The sequence below is a fragment of the Euprymna scolopes genome, chromosome 20, assembly GCF_053919585.1.
Source record: "Euprymna scolopes isolate OS-2025 chromosome 20, ASM5391958v1, whole genome shotgun sequence".
Taxonomy (NCBI): Eukaryota; Metazoa; Mollusca; class Cephalopoda; order Sepiida; family Sepiolidae; genus Euprymna; species Euprymna scolopes.
In genome coordinates, this window is record NC_136501.1 from 29,649,223 (window position 1) to 29,671,167 (window position 21,945).

Genomic DNA, 21,945 nt, shown 5'->3' on the forward strand with positions numbered 1-21,945 from the left:
TAAATGACCGTACTTTGCATATTGGTGACTCCGACGTAATGGTTATTCAAGGAAAATTATATAACTATTGGTTACAACTATTAACGCTGCTACTACAACCACTGCCCATTATCCTACTATCACGACAAATACTAGTTCTACTACTACTATATTTTAATTTGAATATGCTTTTATGCCTGAGTTTTGTCGATTAAATTTGAATCCCAGGTTTGTGCCAAGCTTTTACCAACGTAGCAGCTATTTTACACTAAACGTAACGCATCAATATATACTGACTTATGTTTTAAAAAGGAATGCCAATTCAGACAGCGTTTATACGTTATTCCATAGCAGCTAACCAGAGGTTTACGAGTTATTTAAAACAAGGGACTATAGATGACTGAGTAGACAACCGAACGACGGACAGATCTCCGGATCTCCATGCGAGGCTTTATCTGAGAAATAGAGAAGTCAGTTTGTGTTTACAACCTGTCTAGTAGTTTTTTTTTTAAATTACTTATCTCAAATTCGTTTCTTGATAGAAAACACATGCAATGAATTGAATAAAAATTAGTTCTAGACGGATAAGTTTTAAGATTGGATTGGTTTCCAATGGCGCTTTCTTTTTCTATGAATTTTTATCTTCCCGTTTTCTTTTTCGCTTTCTTGTGTTGGTAAATCATCGTCGTGTCTTGCGTTTTGACACTATGCCCATGCCGATTGCCAATTCCACAGAGATATTTTGATATAACTCAGCAAATCACTCAGACGAAACGAAAAACGATGCTCTGTACTTCTTTATTTTGCAGTTTGTGGAAAGATAAACGGTGTCCGTACAATCGCTCAGTTATTTCGCGCTAATTTCTTAATTAAAGCTGTGCTTTTAAAAAATAAAGCCTAAGATAAGAAATAGGAATAGCTAGAGTAACACAAGACAAAACACGATTTTCTACGTCTGTAGATTGAATAGTATACATTTTATTTTTAATCTACGTCTAAAAGTTGTCATCGAAGGTTTCTGTCTCAGAACCTACGCAACCATGTTGTAAAAACACAAAATCTATTAGACCATCGCAAGATAACAGTTTTATAAATTGTAAATACTATTTTTTCTTCTAGAACCTGTAATGAAACTCACAGTTGTTTAATGTTTTCTGCTTGCCATAAGTATATTTTACCCTGTTCATTCGACATTATTATATTTAACACTATTGAAGTTCCAAAACTAAAAAAAACGTATTATATTGTTGTAAGACATTATACATCAAACAGATAAAATGTGAATATGTTAATAAACACACACACAGACACACACATATATATACCCATGTATATATATATATATATATATATATATATATACATATATATATATATACATATATATAAAATATAATATATATATATATATAGGAAATAATCGAAGGTTATAAATAAAACGTGAGTCATTTAATTTTCAACAAAATTTTATACTATATATGCTCTGCATCTATCAAATAGATACATTTTCTCTGATCTATCCTATATCTAAACTGAACTAAGACATCCACCAGCGGATTAAAAATCCGTATATGTGTTAATAATATTAACAACAATAATAAAAATGATAGTAGTATTCAGGAGAATGAGAATGATAGTTAATATGAAATATATTAACAAATACACTTGTATAAACTTTAATTTGATTGAAAAACATCTACGTTAAAATTAAGGCACATCCTTCATGAAAAGAGAATCTTATTCCAACCAAAAAGAATAAGGAAATTAGTGAATTAGAGGTCAAGTTTACCATTTCCTTATTGGCTACAAAAACAGGATGTAACAATAAAGACACATTTCAGTGGCTTACGTGAAAACCGAGTACAATGGGAATATATAAAAACACGAAATAAAATCTATATCAGTAAATAGTTTGAAGAATCCTCACATGAATGAAATGCAGAATATTCAGTGTAGCGTAATTGCCGAGCAATTTAAAAACATAATATATATATATATATATATATATATATATATATATATATATATATATATGTATGCAGGTTTATATATATAATTTAGTCAGTTAGAAGGGTGCCTGTCTTAAATAATAAAAATTGAAACGTAAACCGTTTTAATAAGATCGACGAAAAATGAAGAAATAAAGAAAAAATAGGGTGTAATAAATCCAGATTAATAAGTAAGAATGAATATTTGAAAAAAATATTATTGACTAGCATATCAACCCGGCGTTGCTCGGGTGTTTCTAGGTGTATGTTGAGCAAAAGAAAGTGATAGTAAGAAGCAGACTTGAACCCGTAACGTGAAGGAGGAAAAGAACGGAAAAAAAAACGTTACGTTGATGTTACGACCAACGTCAAACGCCGAGTGACGTAGGTTTTAATTAAGGCTGGACAGTTGAAAAGAGAGGATGACTTTCGAAAACATCGGTGAAAAAAAGCGACCCCTCCCTGTAGAAAAGCGCTCAGTTCAGGGTGAAGGAATTAATGTTTTAGCAAATTTTTCGGTATTTTTCGTCTGAAGGGTCGGGCTTCAAACGATACTCATCTTGTGAAAATCCACCGCCTCTATGGAAAGTTTTAGGCAGACATGCAAACATACATACATACATACATTAATATATTGGTAGCTCAACATTTCGACCCAAACCGATTTAAAAGCGTGTCTTATCACTGAATAGCCTTTATGTAAAATTTCAAATGTTTGACCAGAAATTGTCAGAGTAATTTGGTGGAGACCGCCGAGCTCCTTTTTTTTAAAATACACCCCTATTATGACCCCTCAACATTTATTTCTTTTGGCTGAAATCAAGTTATTTAGTAAGATCCATGTCCAAGGAACCTATATCTAAAATTTCAATTGTTTATACTCAAAATTTACGGAGGAGTTTGGTATAGTTCTCAAAGGTCAAATCGTTGAACTTTGACCCGTTAACAGCCAAATGTCTGTCCGAAAATAAATTAACAGGATTTTCCCAAATGTTATTACCCTGTATATCAAATTTCGAGTCTGTAGACTGAAAATTGACAGAGTAATTGTGTAGGGAAATGTACACATACACGCATGCAGACAAGTTCACTTTTATAGATATACTAGCATTTCAGCCTGGTGTTGCCTGGGTGCTGGATGTGTATGTTGAGCAAAAAAAAAGTGATAGTAGGAAGGCAGGCTCGAACCCGTACCGCGAAGGAGGGAAAGAAGGGGAAAAAAACTAACGTCTGTGCAGTTATGACCATCGTCAAACCTGAAGTGAGTTATGTTTAAATTAAGGCTAGGCAATCTAAAAGAGAGAATAACTTTCGAAAATATCGGCGAAAAAAGCGACCCCCCCTGTAGAAAAGTGCCCAGTTGAAGGTGAAGGTATTAATGTCTTTAACCAATTTTTCGATATTTGTCGTATGAAGGGTCAAACTTTAAAACGATAGTAATCTTGGTAAAATCCGTTGCCTCTGTCGAAGGTTTTAGGCAGACATGCAAACATACATACATGCATTTATATATTGGTAACTAAAAATTTTCGATCTAAACCGATGTAAAAGCGTGCCCTCTCTGAATACCCTTTATGTAAAATTTCAAATGTTCAAACCAGAAATTGTAATTTGGTAGAGACCGCAGAGGTCAATTTTTTTTTATTTGATCCCTATTATGACCCCTTAACATTTATTGTTTTGAGCTCAAATCAAGTTATTAAGTTAGATCCATGTCCAAGGAACCTATATCTAAAATTTCAAGTGTTTAGACTCAAAATTGTCGGAGGAGTTTGGTAGAGTTCTCAAAAGTCAAATATTTGAACATTGACCCTTTAACGGGCAAATTTTTGTGCGATAAACGATCACAAAGGTTTTCCCAAATCTCAGTAACCTGGATATAAAATTTCGAGCATGTAGACTGAAAATTGACAATGTTATTGCGTAGGGAATGTACACACAGACACACAGACACGTTCGCTTTTATAGATATACTAGCATGGGTGTCCGGCTTTTCCCGGGTGTTTGGAGGTGTATGCTGAGCGAAATAAAAACTGTTATTTTTTTTTATTTGACCCCTATTATAACCCTTAACATTTATTGTTTTGGGCTCAAATCAAGTTACTAAGTTAGATCCATGATCAAGGAACATATATCTTCCCAGAGTAAAAAAAAAAATAAAAAAAGGTCAATTTTTTCAATTTGTCCCCTATTCTGACCCCTTAAAATGTATAGTTTGGGGGATCAATTCGTGTTATTACGTTAGATCTATGTCCAAGGAACCTATATCTAAAATTTCAAATGTTTAGACCCCAAATTGTCGGAGAAGTTTGGTAGAATTCTCAAAAGTAAAATCTTTGAACTCTGACCCCTTACCAGCCAAATTTCTGGCCGAAAACCAATCAAAAAAAAGTTTCCGAAATCTCAGTACCCTGTATATCAAATTTCGAGTCTGTAGACTTAAAATTAACAGAGTTATTGCGACGGAAAATGTATACAGACACACATACAGACAGGCACACATACACGTTCACTTTTATAGATATATAGACAGATTATTAATGCAAGTGTTATAGTCCGAAGTTTATGTAAGAAATTAAATTAAATTTCCAATTCATGCAGAAGTTTATAATTTTACAATAGTCCCATGATACATGTACGAAAATTTAAGGAAAATTTGATGGAGTTGATTTCCCGAAATACACAATTTACGGAACCTCTATTTAATTCATAAAGACAGAAAAACACAGTACACATAGAATATTAAAACACATACACACAAACACACACACAAACACACAAACACACACACACACACATATAATATCGATTAAGATTAATCCGCATAGCATATTTCAAAATGATATTTTAAATTTCTTTTAGCTTGCTTATATCGCTGTCACGTCAGCCATTACTCTAATTAATTGAATGTTCCTCATTGCTTCCCCAACCTCCTCAGTTAGTCTTGCTTTAATTTACTACGGCTATATGTGGGTGTCCATCATCTTCCTTGCAAATTGTTCAGGTGTTTTCACTCTGACGAATGTTATATTCCGGACGAGTCCCCGATTATGTTATGAGCTAGAAAAGGCTAAGGTTGGATGGAATTGCTATCCTAATCATCACCGGCGATTTTGTATTGTAGCGGATGCTACGTCACAATATTGTATGACAAATGAACTTTGTTTTTGAATATTTTTACTCAAACCTTAGCAACCCAAACCTTAACGACACAGCACGTTTTTAAAGTATACAGAAATTTTTCATTGACAGGAATAGTACTATATTGATGTTAGAGTCGAATAGACTAATATTAAAGGAGAACGAATTGCTATATGAAATTAAATAAAAAGCGGCAATGTAAGGATATCGTCGGGAAATTCACAAATTGAACAGAAGAGACAGGACAAATTAGGATTGGGTTATTGAAGGGGTACGCGTAGATAAGAAACAATGAAATGCCAATTAACAGTCTTTTGTGAAGATTGAGCATATGATCATATTGTCGTATATAGTATTTTTAAAGTTCGTCTTTTCTCTTTTCATTTTCCTTTCTTCATTTTTACTTATTCTTTACTGTTCCTGTTCTTTTTCATCAACAAGCGATCTTTACGCGGTCGATTCGTCTTTCTCATTAGTCCTTTGTGAATGACCCAGGCGCATGGCATGACATTCACATACCGCAAATCTCTGTATTCTTCTTGAATAGAGATAACCCGCGTCACGGCCCTTTTCTTTGATGCATAATTTTCCGTTACACTAAAAAGCTGTAGACGCATTCCCCTTTTTCCATATGTAAGCATCCGTATTCCTATATATACACGTATGCGAATTTTGTCTGTTAAGCTACGCGAAGTGATGTTCAGGAAGACGCCCTTTTTGCGCCAATGAACAATCATTGGGAGCATTCGCGCTTCTCGGGTGTCGATATATGTATTTATGCATTTCGTCCTGTAAGGTAAACGTAGGTATTTTCCTGTCTCTATTTGTTTTAGGTACGTTGCAAAGTCTGTAGTCGCATTCACACTTCTACATATGTTTATTTATGCAAATATATATTCATGTGTATTTCGGGTTTGAAACCAAGCGTACATTTTTCAGAGGCCTGCTGTCTCTGCTACATATCAACGCCCATGTGCGATTTTGTTCTATTCCGTCTCAGTCAACCCCGTTCAATAGATTCGGAGAAATAGTAGGCTTTTCATTCAATTCGCTATAGATTCAAGTTTTGATTTAGTGAAGGAGACATGTCCTCTTCAGAAGGATCAGCAATATTTTCCCTTTAAGTTATCTCAACTTTAAGATCCTTATATTGGACACGCTTTTCCCATCATCCCGCATGAATAATGAAGGTTTGTAGTTTAGTGTGTACTAGCCGGAATACCAAATTAATTACATGTGTACTTATGGAGCGATATTGGGACGTCTTGTCCCAATGGCAGCATCAATCCAATAGGCTTAGACTTTGTGTAGCAAGGTCCCGGGCAAGGCCAGCTACCTTGCTCAGATAGATAAGGATTAGAGCGGGTGAGGTATGGTTCGGAGGTTTATGCTGATACTTGATCAAGACAAACAGGTGTTCATGAAATTCTGTCTATTAGAAAAATAATATGTTTCAATGTAAGTGAAAATAAAAATATGATAATAGGATTTCTTTGGGACAGTGGAACTGGAGAAGGAAACTGTTTTTCTAGTTAAGTTTTGTAAAACAAAAAAAAGTTAAATAACTAACGAAGACAGAAAGTTACAAGAACCTGAATTCAGAAAAAAATAGACTTTTTGTCGTCAAGCATATAGACAAAATCTATAAATCTAGGGGAATCTATTCAATATATTATGTATTCAAATGCGGGGCCCTCGGGCACCTGAATGATAAGCTAGTTTTTTAAAGAGAAAAATAGGTTGGAGATGGGAAAAGAAAGAAAAAAAGGAAAAGAGATTGTGGTTAAGAGACTCACAAGAAAAGAGAAAAGGAGAAAAGGAAAAGAATATAAAATAATAGTACAATGAAAAAGGAGATTCAGAGAAAAAAAGAAAGGGTATGCTTCAAACGACAGAAACAGAATTATCTCACAGATGGGTTGTTTGAATTAGCGGTTGATAAAAACCATTGTGTTTTGAGAAACGAGGGATTTGGCTGACTGGCGTTGAAGGGAACGCATCGCATCTGGGTTTTGGCTCAAGGGACAGAAACCCCCGGAAAAGCTACATTGAAAAGCTCGTTTTCCTATCTGGGAGAGTGTCTAAATGAACCAAGTTGTAACAACCTGCATCAGAAAAAATTTAAGGACCCAAAGAACTCAACGTTATACAAGTGTATCCTGTGTATCTTAGGAATATGAATTAGTTTATTTGTTTATAAGAAAATGCAAGAAGTGTAAGCCATTTTGAGTTTCAGAACAGTTTCAGATGGTTCGCTGTTACACACAAGCCCTGGGAGGTGACTTGTTTGTAGTAGACAGTTCCACAGAACAAAATATTCTTACCGTGTCGAAACCCGGGAAAGAACATGTGAAATTTCTCCAGAAAAGGTTTGATATTTATGCAGCACTTCTGGTTACTCATTGGTTGGTAGCAGAACGTGAATTAATTTGATTCGTCAGTTCTTAGCAGAAGAATTAATTTGATTCGTCAGTTCTATTATAAATAGAATCGTCCGACTGTGTGGGATCATACCCCATTATGCACCCAAAATATTGCAGCATCCTCCCTATTTTTTTTTTAAATGGGGAAGTCCCTTGTGTTTGTTCTGCTCTAAAATAAATATATATTTTATATTCACTTAAACATAACAAAAATTAGAAATCATTTGGATCTTAGAATTTTAGCAATTAAAAAGACGCCATTTTTAATTTTGTTCAAATGTCAAAAAGGAAAATTACAAAGAGTTTTATTTTTTTTAAGCAATTAAGCTAAAGTATTAGTTACACATTAGTAAGTTAAAGTGTTAATACAAATTAAATGGATACAGTTTAACGTCTTGTCCAGGACTATTTTTTTCTTTCTTTTTTTTTTTTTGATATATAGAAATCTATATACAGGGCAGTGAAAAAAATGTTCAGTCGAATTCCCAACAAGTTTTGAGAAAACACGTTGTAGCTTTATCGTTGTTGCGGGTTTCGTAAATACATCAGCGATATTTTGTTCTGATGATATGTAATTCCAAATAATGGATTCTTTTTTTATCTCGTTTTTTATGAAATGGTATTTTATATCTATATGCTTAGATCTTTGGTTGATTATCGTGTTCTGTGTTAAGACTATACTGGCTTGATTATCACAATTAATTACTACGGGGATTGCAATTGATTCTGGCTCTAAAATAGTCTTTAGGATATTTTTAAGGTAGAGTGCTTCCTGGGTCGTGTGTGTGATCGCGATAAATTCTGCTTCACACGTAGAGAGAGATACAATCTATTGCTTTTTAGATTTCCATGAAATAATAGGCCCATTTTTTGAGAGTCTGAAACTTGCGATCTTCGTCGTTTGCCCAGTCTGAATCCGAAAAACCTTCTAATTTTAGGGGATTTCTTGATTTTCTAAATACTAACTTCTGTTCTTTAGTTCCTTTTAAATAACGTAGGACTTGTTTAGCTCTGTTTAAATCCTTCATTGTCGGTCGTGATAATTTTTGTGACAGTTTTGTTACTGTATAGCATATATCAGTCCTGGTTGCAGTCATTAAATATGTAAGACTACCTATAATTTCGCGATATTGTGTGTCATTTATTATTTCAGATTCTGCGTGTATATTTTTATTAATATCATTTTCGACCGGTGTAGAGCGTTTCTTGCACTCTCGCATTCCAAATTTTAATAGTATGTTGTTTGTTTTTTTACTTATCGACTGCCAGTCTAAGTGAGGATGCAGTTCGTTTTAGATATACCCTGACACCAGACGATGGAAAACACAGACCAGATTCAGCACGAAGTAAAAGTGATGGCCAAGGTAAATAGTGTTGCCACTCATACTTTGGATCATTCACGTTTTGCGTGTCTTTAGCATCTGAGCGTTATTTTCCAGTAACCCGTAAGTGTATGGTTTCATTTTGACGGATCCTGCTCGGTTGCATCTATGGTCCTGTAAGCCGGGATCGACGAATCTGGCCACTTGTATATAACAAATATGGTTCCGATAACCGGGATTTCGACAGATACAAGTCCAGGGGGGCATACGGTTACATTTTTAAACCCTGTTACCTTCTCACTTTTTTATTTTCCAGCTAGACCTTATTTCTTTACTTTCCTCTTTTGTATGACTAATGAACATTTTTCTCGCGTCGTGCCTTTCAGAAGGAGATAAGGTGGGAGAAAGACTGAAATTAAGGAAGGGTATTCGCCTTGCGTTGCCCACGGGCATGTATGGATGATGAGGTAAACACTGACTACAAAATCTCTACGCTTGATTCGGAAAGAGTCTGTGTTGACTCCTAACGTATTCATTCAAGTATAACTTTTGCTGTTTTTATTTAGACCAGAATCATTAAAATGTACATATTACTTTATTTCATTTTACTTTCGTCTGAATTCTTAGAAATAAAGCCTACATCCTTCTTTGGGCTAACACGTGATCTTGTATTAATACACATAGAGATTCGACTGTTTTATTAAGTTTCTTTACCTTTCTAACACCCAGGGCATTATTTACCTAATAAACCGTGTTAAAATGTTAGAGTATATGCTGTCTCGTGATCTTACCGGATTCGTAGACAAATCTAAATTTAGTCTGTTAGAGTAAATAGCTTCCTGGTATTACCTGAGGTAACATCGCCTTGAGAATTAAAAGCATTCTTCATAAAAGCCAGTGCGGCATAGCTATACCGAAAAGATCTTATTTTAATCACATAATTTATGTGATTTTGGATACTTGGTCAGGATTTACTGGCAGCAAAAAATGGCCTCATGCCATTTTAACCTGACCAATCCTTGGAACAAGAGTGTTGTGTCTGCACAAATAATTAACAAGAACACGAAAGTAAAGGTATACAATAATATATTAGGAAGAAAAGTTATATACATATTTACATGTCTTCAGATATACTTCAGTTGGAGATATCCCGGCAGGTGGCGTGTTGCGTGTCTTACTGGAGGCAGTATAAGTGTCTTGCCTATTTGACGGTCGTTGCCGGACTTCCCCGGTAATGATGATTTTCCCGGTAACCAACGGCGTAAAACAAGGATGTGTACTAGCACCAACGCTTTTCAGCATGACGTTTTCGACAATGCTGACTGGTGCCTTCAGGGAAGTTACTCCTGCCATCTAAATCCGGTACCGGTGTGATGGGAAGCTCTTCAATCTCCGCCGTCAACAAGCTGTCGGTAAAGTCAAAGAAACAATAACCAGAGACCTCCTTTTTGCTGACGACTGTGCTCTCAATGCCACCAAAGAGCATGAAATGCAACTGGAAGTGGACAAATTTTCTTCAGCATGTGAAAACTTCGACCTTACAATAAGTATGAGTAAGACAGAAGTCATGCACCAGCCTGCTCCTGGCAACACGTACCAGGAACCGAACATCCAGGTAAATGATCAGAGCTTGAAAGCAGTAGACCATTTCACCTTCCTTGGCAGTACACTCTTTCGTGCTGCCAACACTGACATCGAAATCACCAACGGCGTTGCCAATTCCAGCAGCTCCTTTGTCAGACTAAGGAAAACAGTCTGGGAACAAAGAGGAAGTCAGCAGTACACAAAGGTCAAACTGTACAAAGCAGTGGTCCTGACATCTCTTCTATATGATTATGAAACGTGGGTCCTCTACAGACGTCACGAAAAACAACTAAACCACTTCCATCTTCGATGTCTTCGGAACATCTTGAACATTCGCTGGCAAGACAAGATCTCAGACACTGATGTTCTCGAGAGGTCCAAGCTCCCAAGCGCGTCGTCACTAAGATCCTCAAAGCGCAAAACCGCTGGGTAGGCCACGTATATCGGATGACAGACTCGCGCATACCAGAACAACTGGTCTATGGTGAACTGCGGTGCGGAATGAGAAGAGCTGGTGGACAGCGCAAACGGTTCAAAGACACTCTGATGTCCTATATGAAAGACTTCAACATTGACGTGAACTCATCGGAAAGCAGTGCTCCCGACAGGCCAACCTGGCGCCGCTTGGTACACGAGGGCTCTCTGCTCGCGGAGGCAAGAGGAACTGAATCTGCAAAAGAAAAGCGCGCTGCGCGAAAAGCCCGAAATGCTGAAGTGGCCGTCTTCAGCCACTAGTGTCCAACATGTGGCAGGGCTTCCGCGCCCGGATTGGACTTATCAGCCACCTGCGGACACACAACTAGTTGTCTATGGTCATAATCGACTCCGATTGAGGAACACATATCTCACTCACCCGCTTATGTTAATTAGTGGGCGTCTTCACAACAAAGACACATGAAATTCACGGGGATACTCTCTAGTAAATATTCAAGTTCCTTCAAGTACTCATTCATATACTCCTCATTTCTCCTTTCAGTTTATAGTTGTTTGATTTTGTAGGAATTTAAGTGAAGCACAATATAAATATAATGCAGTTTTTGTAAATATGATTATATGATAAAAAATATAATATGCAGGGTTATGCGCATACATATGTATGACTCTTTCTTTCTCTCTCTCTCTCTCTATTACTCTCTATTTCTCCCTCAATCTACTCTATTTTCCATCTGACGTGTTTTCTCTCATTATATATATGCATATATATATATATATATATATATATATATATATATATATAATAGGAAAACCTTTATATATATATATATATATCTATATATATATATATATACAGGTTTTCCTATTTTATATATATATATATATATATATATATATATATATATATATAAAATAGGAAAACCATTATATATATATATATATATATATATACAGGTTTTCCTTTTATATATATATATATATATATATATATATATATATATATATTGATTGATTGATCTACTGCTAAATACACCAAGAGATCAGCAATAGTGGGAATGCGTGATGGAAGAGAAATTAAAGAGACGATACCAAAAAAAAATAAAAATAAATGAAAGACCGAATTCGTTTGCAATCCTGATTAATTCCAGTGGAACAAATCCAAACGCTTAATACTATTTCCTAGATGGAGCGAACTAGAAACAAAGATAAAAAATAGAAACGACAAAGAATCAAGTACCATCGGTGCCAAAAGTCTGTGTATTTCTATTCTAAAGAATTCATTTATTTCTTTTTAATCGATTATACGCTTCATGGGTTTTCCTGTCGGTGGAATATATCCCCATCTTTTAAATCTCAGCTGTTTCTTTAGAATCCCATCTTAAAATGGCGCCAAACGATATTAATTCAGGAAAAATGTTATTCATTTTTTTTTAATTCTTACTTATATATTTATATTATTTTGTGAACTTGTGTTTTTAACGCAGCTTCTCTCACACCTATTTAACAGCTACTTAAAATATAATTAACTGTTCGCACCGCAGTTGGCTTTTTGCCAACAATCCATTCGATGCTTTCTATGAAACTGATAGAAAACAGGTTTTCTTGCTTTATACTTGGCCCTCTGGCCGCTCAATTCTTTTTGAGTCACGGAGAAATTATAAATAAGACTTGACATTTACTCCTGATCTTAAATGGAACAGGTACATCAAATCTGTTGCCAAGGCCGCTGGAAAAAATGGTGGGATTCTTCTTTCGATCCAGTAGATATCTCACTGCTGGTGCAATTCTCTCTATATACATATATAAGAGCCAGGTACGTCCAAGGATGGAATATTGTTGCCACATATGGGAGGAGCTGCTAGAAAGGACTTGTCCTGTCTTGATAGAGTTCAAAATAGACTCCGTAGCCTCATAGGAGATATCCTTCTCTCTTCCCTGCAGCCTCTATCTCACAGAAGAGATGTTGCGAGATTGTCTCTGCTGTATCGTTATTTTCATGGAAAGTGTTCGCCAAACTTTCACAAGAAACACTCGTCTAGCTGAAAACACTATCAGTAATTCCACCCCACACTTTATTTGTGCCTTAACCTAAACGTAGATTCCATGAACAAAGCTTCTTTATAAGAACTGCACGCCTGTGGAATTGTCTTCCGTTTTCCTGCTTTCCAGCTGACTACAATATGGTTGTGTTCAAGTCTAACATAAACAACTTCTTTATAAGCCGTTCAACTTAACAAATTTACCGACTTTCCATTACTAACGATTACTATATGGTCCAATTTCTACTGTACATTCTTTAACCCTTATCCTTGAGTCGTCTCTTGGCCTTGATAAGTGGTGATGCCTATGTAAAAAAAAACTGTTCATGACCGTTGAAATAAATTTTATAGATTAATTATCACCATAATATCATATGAATGTAAATATTTTACAGTTGGCATTGTTTTACTATGATATTTTTCTAGTCAAAAGCCTTCTAGAATGAAATTGAGTACGTACGCAAGGCAACATAAGAAGTTTTCAATCATACTTAGTGAAAGTAATTTTTGAAAGGAATTTGATTCGAACTTGGAACTCCCAGGTGTTCGATTTGCGTCGTTAACCATTAGACCATCGCTACGTCCCTATACATTAATAGATCTGCTTCTACAATGCAGTGTTCATGTCACAGATGAAATTCTTATAGAGTTTTAGCTCATGTAACGTCGAATTTCGTTATATGCGTCATTTCAAACTCAGGTAATTCTAGACTAATTCGACTATCTGTACGGAATCTCACACTATAAATAGTACATCAAATACAATTGACAAATATATATATACAGTCCTGGACAAAATCATAAGACCACTTTAGAAAGTAAGCGTTTATGCATATTATTGAAATTTAATCAAACAAATGGTTGAAACCATTGCCAAAAGGGAAAATATCATGGTAAAAATGTAATCTGCTTCATTCGAAACCTTAACCCGGATCTAATAATTATTTTTTAAAAAACAAACATTTTCACCTGGTCAAAATGATAAGACCACTGATAATTTATCTAACAAAAGGCAATTATAAATTACTAAAAAGGGTCTCAGTATTTAGTATAGCCTCCATTAATACGAATTACTTCAAAAATTCTCTTCGGCATGCTTGCGACTTAGTTTTTATCAGTTGCGAAGGAATTTTTCCCCATGTACTAAAAACTGAATCAGGAAGTTCCTTTATCGAATAATACTGGGTTCCATCCTTGAACACTTCTTTTGCAATACATGCCCAAATATTTTCAATGGGATTGAGGTCCGGCGAATATGCTGGATGATCTAACAATTCTATATTATTTGAAGAAAAGTATTATCGTGCTTGTCGAGAAGTGTGTATCGCAGCGTTGTCTTGCTGGAAAATCCAATGTCTTCCACACAGACGTGGACCTTCAGTCCTAATAGAAGCATTTTCAAGCATTGAAATGTACTTCAATGATGTTTGCCGGCCTTTCACTACTTGCAACTTTAGGGTCCCAGCTGACGAGAAAGCACCTCAGATCAGTTGAAAAAGTCTCTTTGGGCAAATTTTTATGATGCCTATAGTGTTGAAATATATCTGGACTATCTAGATTAAACTTTTTCTCATTTTCACTTCATCATCCCAAGTCTGGTATTTGGCGGCATATTTAAGTCGGTTAGTTTTTTGCTGTTCAAGAAGACGTGGTTTCTGCAGTCGCTTTAAATGATTGAAACCCTTCATTTTCAGATGCATTCTGATGGTTTTAGGACTACATTCTGCTGCTGTGTTGCTTTTCAATCGACTGGAGTTATTTTAAGTTCTTCTGATACGGCGATCCAGTGATGGGGTTATTTTTTTGGTTGACCTTGGCTCTTTTGTGCCATATTGATCTGGATTTCTAAAAACTATTGTGATGACCGTTTTGCTACGAATCACTTCGTTTGCAATGGATCTATGGGAGAGTCCACCCCAATTAAGCTCAAAGATCCTTCCTCTCTCAAACTCTGATAATGGTTTTCCTTTTGTCATTAATAATTTAGTAAGATGTTTTTTATCCACTAACAAGTTGCTTTTAGTAACATAGAAAGCTATTGGTATTCATTTTTTTCAAAACTGGTCGATTTTATTAAAGTGGTCTTTACATTTTGACCAGGTGAAAATGTTTTTTTTCTTTTTTTAAATAATTATTAGATCAGGGTTAAGGTTTCGAATGAAGCAGATTTCATTTTTTTTTCCATCACATATTCCCTTTTGGCAATGGTTTCAACCATTTGTTTAATTAAAAATTCTATATTATGCATAAACGCTTACTTTCTAAAGTGGTCTTATGATTTTGACCAGGACTATATATATATATATATATATATATATATGTATGTGTGTGTGTGTATAGTTATACAGTATTGTTTCGTAGTATCACAACTCATCAGTGCAGCTAGACAAGCATGTTTCCCCAGCCATGGATCGAACTTAACAAGCATCAAGCTGATATTCGGCAGTTCTAACCACAAGACTAGGAATCGGTGCCAGTAAATGTCCCTTATCAAGTGCCAATAAACACGCACTTGCCCATCGCTTCACATTGTTCTAACTGCTTGTTTGTTTACAAACAAACGAACAGTGAGATGCGCTTAATAGCCAAACGAAGCATCGGGTGAAATAACATTTGCAATAGTGCTTAACCCATAAAATGGAGGGGGGGTGAGATTAATGTAAATAGTATGCCGATGAAATCTGCTCTTGGCATTACTTCGCAAACAAAGATTCTATGAGGGGAGGGGTCCACGTCGACTGCAGTACGCTTGTGGCTGACGAGCCCGATGCGCGACAAGCAGGTTTGCTCATAGAGGTTTCAGTCAAAAGTCACGTCAGGTGTGGCTGCTAGAGCTTCCCGAATCTTCGGTATTTTGTAACTATTCTGTACTTTCACCTAACAATTTAATAAACAAAAAATGGTACTTATGCAGAGAAGCTACCCTGCTGAAATAATAACGTTATTATTTAGAAAGCTATTCTTAACATGGGAAGGGAGGTGTTTTGTAACTATTCTGTACTTTCACCTAACAATTTAATAAACAAAAGTTAAAATTAAGCAGACAAGGAATAGTACTGAAACATTAAAATTATTATTTAGAAAGCCATTCTTAATTTGGGGAGGGAGGATGTTTTCTAACTATTCTGTACTTTCGGTTCTAATGCAGAGAGTTATCCGCGCTATTTTTTAAATCGTATTTCCACGTTTAATTAAAGTTTTATGTTTTTTTAAATTCAATTGTAAGGTTAAATTACAGATTAGGTACAAAATACCCTCCACCCCCCCCATGTTAAGAATTGCTTGTTAAATAATAACGTTATTATTTCAGCACGGATCACTCTTTGCATGAGTATCTAAAAAAAAAATAAACGCAAATAAATCCGGAGATGAGCAAAATTGATCCTTAAAAGTGGTCAACATTCTTATACAATTGTCAGAATATCGATTAATGTTGCGATCAATGCATTGCATGTTGTTATCGTTTGTTGCATCTATTTTCGCGATTTGTTAATAACTTCTTTTATTATTAAAAATGTTGACTACGAATTTTACTTTACCCAAATTTTTCTGGTGCTAATGAACTTACTGATCAGCGCTATTTTTTAAATCGTATTTCCAATTTAAATTAAAGTTTTATATGTTTTTTTTATTCAATTGTAAGGTTAAAGTACAGAATAGGTACAAAACACTCTCCCCATGTAAAGAATGGCTTTTTAAATAATAACATTATTATTTCAGCATGGATCACTCTCTGCATAAGTACCGATTAATGTTTTGATTTGGGCTTTTTTTAAAGAAAACCTTTTTTAACAAAAATTGAAAGTACACTTTTTTTTGCTTTTTTTTTTACAGAAGTTGTTTTTATATAAGAAACTATGAATGATTTTTCTTTATTAAAGAAATTGGATACTCATGCACTTATTGATCCGTGCTGAAATAATAACGTTATTATTTAAAAAGCCATTCTTAACATGGGGAGGGTAACCTATACAAAATACTGTAAAAACCACCGAATACATGTCTGCATATGTAACGGTAACATATACTGAGTGAGTTCCTGACAGTATTTTGTATAGTTTTTTTTTTACATTTAACTCATTTTCCATAACTTAACGTGTTCAACACAGTCTGCCGCTATTTGTATATTTCAACTATACCGATAAACACTACATGTTTTCAGACCGATAAAACATTTTACACTACATAAAAACACTAAAATCTTGTCCAGTTAGGTAGAAAAGTAACTTACCTTGCCTTTGATAACATTTATTTTTGATATTTATTTTTCGACGACGTCTTCGTTTCTGTGTTTAGTAATACTAACACGTTTTATTTACTGTAACGTTTAGTTGGCTCTAAAAACAGTGTTTATCAGTGTGTTTGAAAAATACAAATGGGGGCGGACACTGTTGGTGATGTTAAGTTTGGGAAAATGATTTAAAACTAAACAACTATACAAACTGCCAGAAACCCACCGAATATTTATAAACAGAAACATATAATCAGTGGGTGTCTGACACTGTTTTGTATAGTTTTTTTTTAATTTTTTAACTGATTTTCCCAAACTTAACGTATTCAACAGAGTCCGGGGCGATTCGTCGTTTTCAAATATATCAATAAACACTGAGTTTTTCGAGCCGATTAAACATTTTACATTAAATAAAAACACTACAAATGTATCCAGTTAGGTAGAAACGTAATTTACATTACCTTTGCTTTCATTTAATCGTTTTTGGACAACTTTTTCGAATCTGTGTATAGTAACCTCCCTCACCCAAATACTAATTAAAAACTCACATTTTTAATACAATAAAAAAAAACTCTATTTAGCGTTTCACCGTTTTAGCAACGTTCGACTAAATCCACTGAATGTTGGTCGGGCCCAAGCCATGACTGACGGTAACTCCCGAGGATCCAGATCCAATTCTGCAAGAGTACCATTTTTTTCATCTTCGCCTTTTTTTTACATTTTGAAGTAGATTGCTGTACTAAGAATATAAGAAACATGCATTTTCTCGTTTTCTTAGAATTTTCTAACGCACCAAATTGAGCAACAAGAACGCGTGGCAGAGTACAGCTAGTATATATATATATATATATATATATATATATATATATATATATATATATATATATATATATATACACGTGCGTTATTTCTTTTTGTTTTTGTGATACGTCTTGAATGGATTCAATTATTTACGAAAGTGCATTTGTACCTAAATGTGAGTTGGGAATAATTTCTCTTGTACCAATTTGGTACCCCAACATTGGGAGCGGCATATATATTATTTTTAAAATATAAATATCCACTGGAACGTGTTTCGTCGTCTACAACTCATCAAAGTGGCTGGAATGGACGTGCGCGTGTGTATCTGTGTGCGACATAAACACAGTGACTCAATGGGTCTCTGTAGCACCTTTAAAAAAAACAACAACAACAAAAATAATGTCGTTATTTCAATAACGATGATATACCATTGTATAGAAACTTTACAATATTTATACCATTGTTCTCTACGGGTGTTTGGTGTAAAATTCAGGAAATGTTGTAATAATTCTTGTTACTGCACAGATTTGTAACTGTAAATATTAGATCAAAAGATCATTGATATATATATATATATATATATATATATATATATATATATATATCGTGTGTGTGCATGTATGTATATATATATATATATATATATATATATATATATATATATATATATATATATATATATATATGTATATATATGGGATTTTAGATATGTTTGTCTCGGTTTCCTTCCTCTTATCTATTTGCCTTTCTGGTACCTACTGTACTTAAGCTTTTATGCATTTTTATTCTCATATCACATATATGCTAGTTAACATGTTGCAGAATGGATCCTGTAATCCTAAACTTATTAATACTTTGTCTTTTTATTCTTTTTATTTTTTTATTTAATTAATCTATTTGTTCATGTATTAGTAAAAATAGTAACCGTAGTATTTTACATTTTTTTATTGGGGAAGTGGTATAATCTACTTGATGCCCATGTATTTAGCAGCTATCCTGTTTTTAAATATCCGAAACAGCTGCATGGTAAGCAGCTGATGATCCCCGTTTTTTTTTTCATTTACAAAATTTTAGTTAAGGTTTTCTCTTTTCATCCTCATGTAGGTAAATTCTGTTTTAAAATTGAAAAATTTTGCAAAATCGGCTTAAGCAAGTGCTAAGTCTATTTCTATTTAAGAAATTTAGTTAATACCCTTTTTTCATCCTTATGTAAAGGAATTCTCTTTTGTCATTATAAACTGTTTAGAAGTCGGATTATGTAGGTGCTACGTCTGCGATAGGTTAAAGTTAATATTTTCCCCCTTCCTGGAATTTAAACTGCATTCTTTATTTTTATTTTTGCATTTTTTTATTCAAAGGTTCTTTAGAATATATATATATATATATATATATATATATATATATATATATATATATATTCATCATATATATCTGCGTTCCATATTTAAAAGTAACCTGTTCTCTAGAATATCAGACCTGACAGACTTGTTAACTGTCTGTATATAACAGTTCATACCCTGCGAGATATTTATGTAGAAACCTGACAAGCAGTCGTGATTCACTCTTGTATGTTCCGCTACCATTGCGCGCATAAACAATAATTTTCATTCTTGAAACGAAAGAGATGTCCTAAAATTGAAACGTCCTTCAGAATTGGCAACAACCATGGCAGCTGTGAAGGAAAGCATGTGGGTGAGCCCTATAATCAACGCGGCAAATGTAAAAATGCAAACTGAACAGTTGCTTGGCGAATCACAATCAGGGTCCTAATCAAATGGTTGTTCTCTATTTACACCCTCATCCATAAAGCTTAAATAATTTCAACAAAGTTTTACAAGCCTCAACGTTTTGTTAAAAACTTTTCAGCAACCACAGTTGCCTTTCTCCCGTATTTTCTCCTGTGACTAAAAACACACTATTCTGATTGCAAATATGTTTGCGTTGTGTCGACAAACTTGCCAAAAACATTAATTTCAAGAAAGCAACTGGCCCTGACGGCAATTTTGCTGCTAAAAAAATTACAACCAAAAGTAACACTTTGAACGTTGCCTTAAGGAGAAATGCTTCCCAACAGATTAGAAAAATTTATTAGTCTGTCCGTATTTAAAAATTCTGATGGGGCATCTGCATCTAAGTACAGATCAGTCCGAATCCTATGTGTTATGCCTTAGTTTCAAAAATCCATGATGAGTAGAGAAGTGAGCAACCTAGTTTGCAAGAAAAAATCTTACTCAGTGACATACTATACACTTTATGTTCAGCTAGATCTTCAGCTATTATGATAACTGTAATATCATACAGATTATTGAATCTCTTGACGGGGTTTTCGTTTCTAGAGCAGTTACTCTTGACATACCAAAGACTTTTGGTGGGTCATGACATAAATACGTACATAATATGTTTTCCAGCTAAGGAATACCTGGAAATGTATTTTCAATTATAAATCCTTTCTCTTTGATAGGTTTATAAGATTAGTAGTCGATTAGCAGAAATCAGAAGCTCATATGATCAATTCTGACTTCCCACAGAGTTTATTCTGTGCTCAACCGCCTTAATTTTCATGAATGATCTCCCAAAGCAATTATTAAGATCGCTCGTAGAAATTTATGCAAGCGGTACTACTCTGCGAACACTTGGCCGACAATGATCACAATATATTTGGTCTCTTTCTTATGATCTTTAGATTCTAGTGCAATGGGGGGGGAGGTAGCTGGTTAATTTTAATGCATCTAACAGCAAACCTTTTTTTTTTCAATCACCAACGTATTTTTCCCTTCCAACTCGCCCCCAAGCAAAATAAGCTGGCTTTGTTCTGGGTAAAGCATTGTGATTTGACAAGTTTCTAGGTCTGACCTCCACTTCTGAAATGAAATGGAACACATACATAAAATCTTCTAGAAAGATCGCCGGGAAAATGGTTAGGTCATTTTACCGTTTCATTATAAATAACTATATCAATGCAATTCTCTACATGTACAACAGCCAAATGCGGCCCAAAATAGATGTGTTCGCAGACCGTATCCTACCTTGACAGACGTCAAAACCGACATCGAAATCTATAAGCTTATTTCTTCCATGCAATCTCTTTCATACAGAAGAGACGTTGGGAGCCTACCTCTCCTCTATCGTTATTTTCATAAACTTAAACAATACCCTCCACCCTTTGCCAAAGTTTTACAAGAAAAAACTCTTGGTTAGCTACAACTACAATCAAGAATTTACCCTCTACAGCTATGCTTATATGTAAGCACTAATTCCATGAACAAAGCTTCATTACTACAACTTCCCGCATGTTAAACTCTGTTCCGCTTGCCTGCTTACAAGCTGGCGACAATGTGGGTGCCTTTAAGTCCAATGTAAATAAGTTATTATTTAGCGTGTCTCTAAATAATCAAATAATACTTCCATTCAACCACTAACGTCCTGGTGATCACCGTAAACTCATTAACCGTTATCCTCAAATGGCAAACACACACACACACGCACACACACAAACACACACACACACACAAACACACACACACACACACACATATATATATATATATATATATTAATATATTAATGCTGGAGTCCCTCAGTGAGCCATCTTGGGGCCAACTCTTTTCCTGATCTACATTAATGATCTCCCAAAACATATACTTCAATCATTGACATCTATGCTGATGACACGATCATCTATGGCAACGCATCAAAGGCCGTAAATGACAAAGTTCTCTCTGATTCTCTCTCCTCTGATCTTGAGCGCGTAAGATAGTGGAGGAAGAGGTGGCTGGTTACCTTTAATGCATCTAAAACCAAGCTACTATCTTTCCATCATCAACGCTCTGATCCTCATATGGCATAAATTGAAATGGATGGTTCCATGCTTTGATAAGCTTTTGGGATATACCTTTACTCCTGATCTGAAATGGAACGCGTACATCGTCTGTTGCCGAGGTCGCTGGAAAAATGGTAGGATCCTTTTACCACTTCAGAAGATATCTAACTGCTGATGATCTC

General features: G+C 34.8%; 2 protein-coding genes across 12 annotated transcripts in view; both read left to right on the top strand.

Annotated features, from left to right (window-relative positions):
- The window catches only part of LOC145241378 (G-protein coupled receptor dmsr-1-like), a 921,194-nt gene that overhangs the window by 484,057 nt on the left and 415,192 nt on the right, over positions 1–21,945 (top strand). The gene's annotated exons all lie outside the window — the stretch shown is intronic.
- Positions 10,343–10,870, top strand: LOC145241692 (uncharacterized). Its single transcript, XM_080104817.1, has one exon. The coding sequence runs from the start codon at positions 10,343–10,345 to the stop codon at positions 10,868–10,870; it is 528 nt and encodes a 175-aa protein (XP_079960943.1).

Bases quoted from the DNA above. Each gene is read 5' to 3' on its own strand.
- LOC145241692 (XM_080104817.1), top strand. From the start codon at position 10,343: ATGCAACTGGAAGTGGACAAATTTTCTTCAGCATGTGAAAACTTCGAC.